Consider the following 2,213-nt stretch of genomic DNA (forward strand, 5'->3'; position numbering starts at 1 on the left):
TCAAAGACCTATCTTTCTTTCTCACGAATAACACTGGCGCTTCCCATAGAGACGCACTCGAGCGAATAAAGCCTTTATCCAGTAACTCTTGCATCTGAACTTTCAATTCCTTCAATTCTGACAATGACATCCTATAGGGTGCTTTTAAGATCGGTTTCGTATTGGGGTCCAACTCAACCACAAATTCTACTTCTCTATCAGGTGGTAATCTCGGCAATTCCTGAGGAAAGACATCGGAAAAATTACGCACCATGGCTATGTCTTCTAGCCTTGGCTCTCTAGTCATCGAATTAACTATGGCCGCCAGAAATCCTTGGCACCCTTCGTCTAACAGCTTAGTCACCTCAAATGACGAGATCCAAAGGATTGAGGTTCCTTCTCGATTTCCCACGAACTCGAATCTAAGATGTCCAACCGGATTAAATTGGATCACCCTGTTAGTATAGTCCATTACAGCTTTCTGTATAACTAACCAGTCCATACCAACAATCACATCAAAGTCATACATAGCTAAAACCGTCAAATCTATCCTTTCTTCCCTATCACCAATCACTATCTTACAATCAGGGCATCCAAACGCAACAACACTTTATCATTCAATGGAGTAGTCACACACAGCATAACTTCAAACGGTCTCGGTTCAATTCCAGACAATTTAACGAACTGCTCAGATATAAACGAATATGATGCCCTTGGATCAAATAAAGCATATGCAGCATGATTATAGAGAGAGGTCGTACTTGTGACCATGCTAGGCGCGTCCTCAGCTTCCCTTCTCGGCATTGCATATACTCGTCCTTGGGTCGGTGGCCTATTCTGATTGGCCGGTGGGATAGCTCCAACTTGATTTCCATTCAGGGGCGGCGATGGCAGTAGTGCAGGCGACCTAGCCTACCTATTGTTGGGGTAGTCCCTCATCTGATGGCTGTTTCTACCACATTTAAAACACGCTCCGCCCCTACTTGGGCAAGGTCCATTCCCATGTTTCCTTCCACATAACCGACACGGGGCGTTCTGAAAGTGATTCGGCTTTCCGATACTTCTATGAATAGGAGGGATAAAACAATTATTTCCCGTTATAGGTCTCTTCCCAAAACGACGGTTGTCCCAAGCCGAGGCCTGCTGCGATCCATAGGCGACAGCCCGATCCATCAAATCACACTCGATTGCCTGAGCCCGATCATAAATCTCATGATAGCCCCTCAGGTTCAGTGAGATCACCTGACTGTGGAGGTTCGGCTTCAGTCTATCTCGGAACCTCCTGGCTTTGTCCATTGGGTCCTCTACCATTCTTGGGGTAAACTTGGATGGCCTTGCAAACTCGACCTCATATTGTTCTACCAACATCTGACCCTGGCGAAGTCTCATGAATTCTGCCAACTTCTGCTCTTGGGCACTTTTCGAGAAATACTTGCCATTAAAAGTCTCAGTAAAATGGTCCAAGTCGGAGTAGTACCAGCGGGAAACACTTGGCCTCTTGCGGCTCTCCACCAGTTGCTTGCATTTTCTTGAAGCTGGTATAATGCTAGGGTTACCTTTTCCTCTTCAGTGCATCCCAGCACTTCAAAAGCTTTTTCTAGCTCTTCCACCCATCGAGGTACAGCCTCAGTATTACCTCTACCATCAAACCTCGGAGGCTTCAGCTTAAAAAACTGCTCAACCAGCTTAGACATCGGCCTGTTTGCATTTACTTGGCCCTGAGCGGGGTACCCACCATTCCTGTTGTTCCCGTTGTTTCCATTGTTTCCATTATTTCCATTGGCTCTATTGGTGGCAGCAACAGCGGCCTCAGCAGCAGTAGCGACAGTAGCATTCCGCTTTTCAGTCTGTCTACCCATTAAATCCCGACTTCTTTAGTGCCCTCAGAATTCTATCCTCTCGGGGATGCTCTGCAACTCTAGCTTACAGGGCCACATGACTTTGACCTCTACCTCGACCTCGACCTCAACTGCTCATTCTCACAGGGTCTTACACTCGCCTACCTGCTATAATTCCACTCAGGAATTAGAGACCTAGGCCAACTATACCAGTCTAAAGTCCTAGGCAGGGAATCACAACAATAATTCACCAAGCAGGCAGTCAATCACATACAGCACCCAATCGCAGCCAACATAGTTCGCGCACTTATCTCAAGTCCTCACGCACCTGCACTTCACACACTATTGCATAAGATCACTCAGCAACCACAATCACATAGTCTGGGGTACGCATGG

General features: G+C 46.8%; 1 protein-coding gene across 1 annotated transcript; it reads right to left on the reverse strand.

The window, feature by feature from the left end:
• Window positions 1-891: 891 nt before the first annotated feature.
• On the reverse strand, window positions 892-1,838 carry LOC115691319 (uncharacterized). Its single transcript, XM_030617913.1, has 2 exons — window positions 1,536-1,838; window positions 892-1,410 (listed from the first exon to the last, which is right to left on the reverse strand). Exons 1-2 carry the CDS (start codon window positions 1,836-1,838, stop codon window positions 892-894), a joined length of 822 nt encoding a protein of 273 aa, XP_030473773.1.
• Window positions 1,839-2,213: the final 375 nt, after the last annotated feature.

The sequence above is a fragment of the Syzygium oleosum genome, unplaced genomic scaffold (genome assembly GCF_021117445.2).
Source record: "Syzygium oleosum isolate NSW1041296 unplaced genomic scaffold, Sole_v2.1 Sole_v2.27, whole genome shotgun sequence".
Lineage (NCBI taxonomy): Eukaryota > Viridiplantae > Streptophyta > Magnoliopsida > Myrtales > Myrtaceae > Syzygium > Syzygium oleosum.

Excerpts from the sequence above, each read along its gene's own strand:
- LOC115691319 (XM_030617913.1), bottom strand. The coding sequence starts at position 1,838 with ATGGGTAGACAGACTGAAAAGCGGAATGCTACTGTCGCTACTGCTGCT. Across the intron at positions 1,411-1,535 it reads GATGCACTGAAGAGGAAAAG|TATTTCTCGAAAAGTGCCCA; the intron begins GTAACCCTAGCA and ends TTTAATGGCAAG.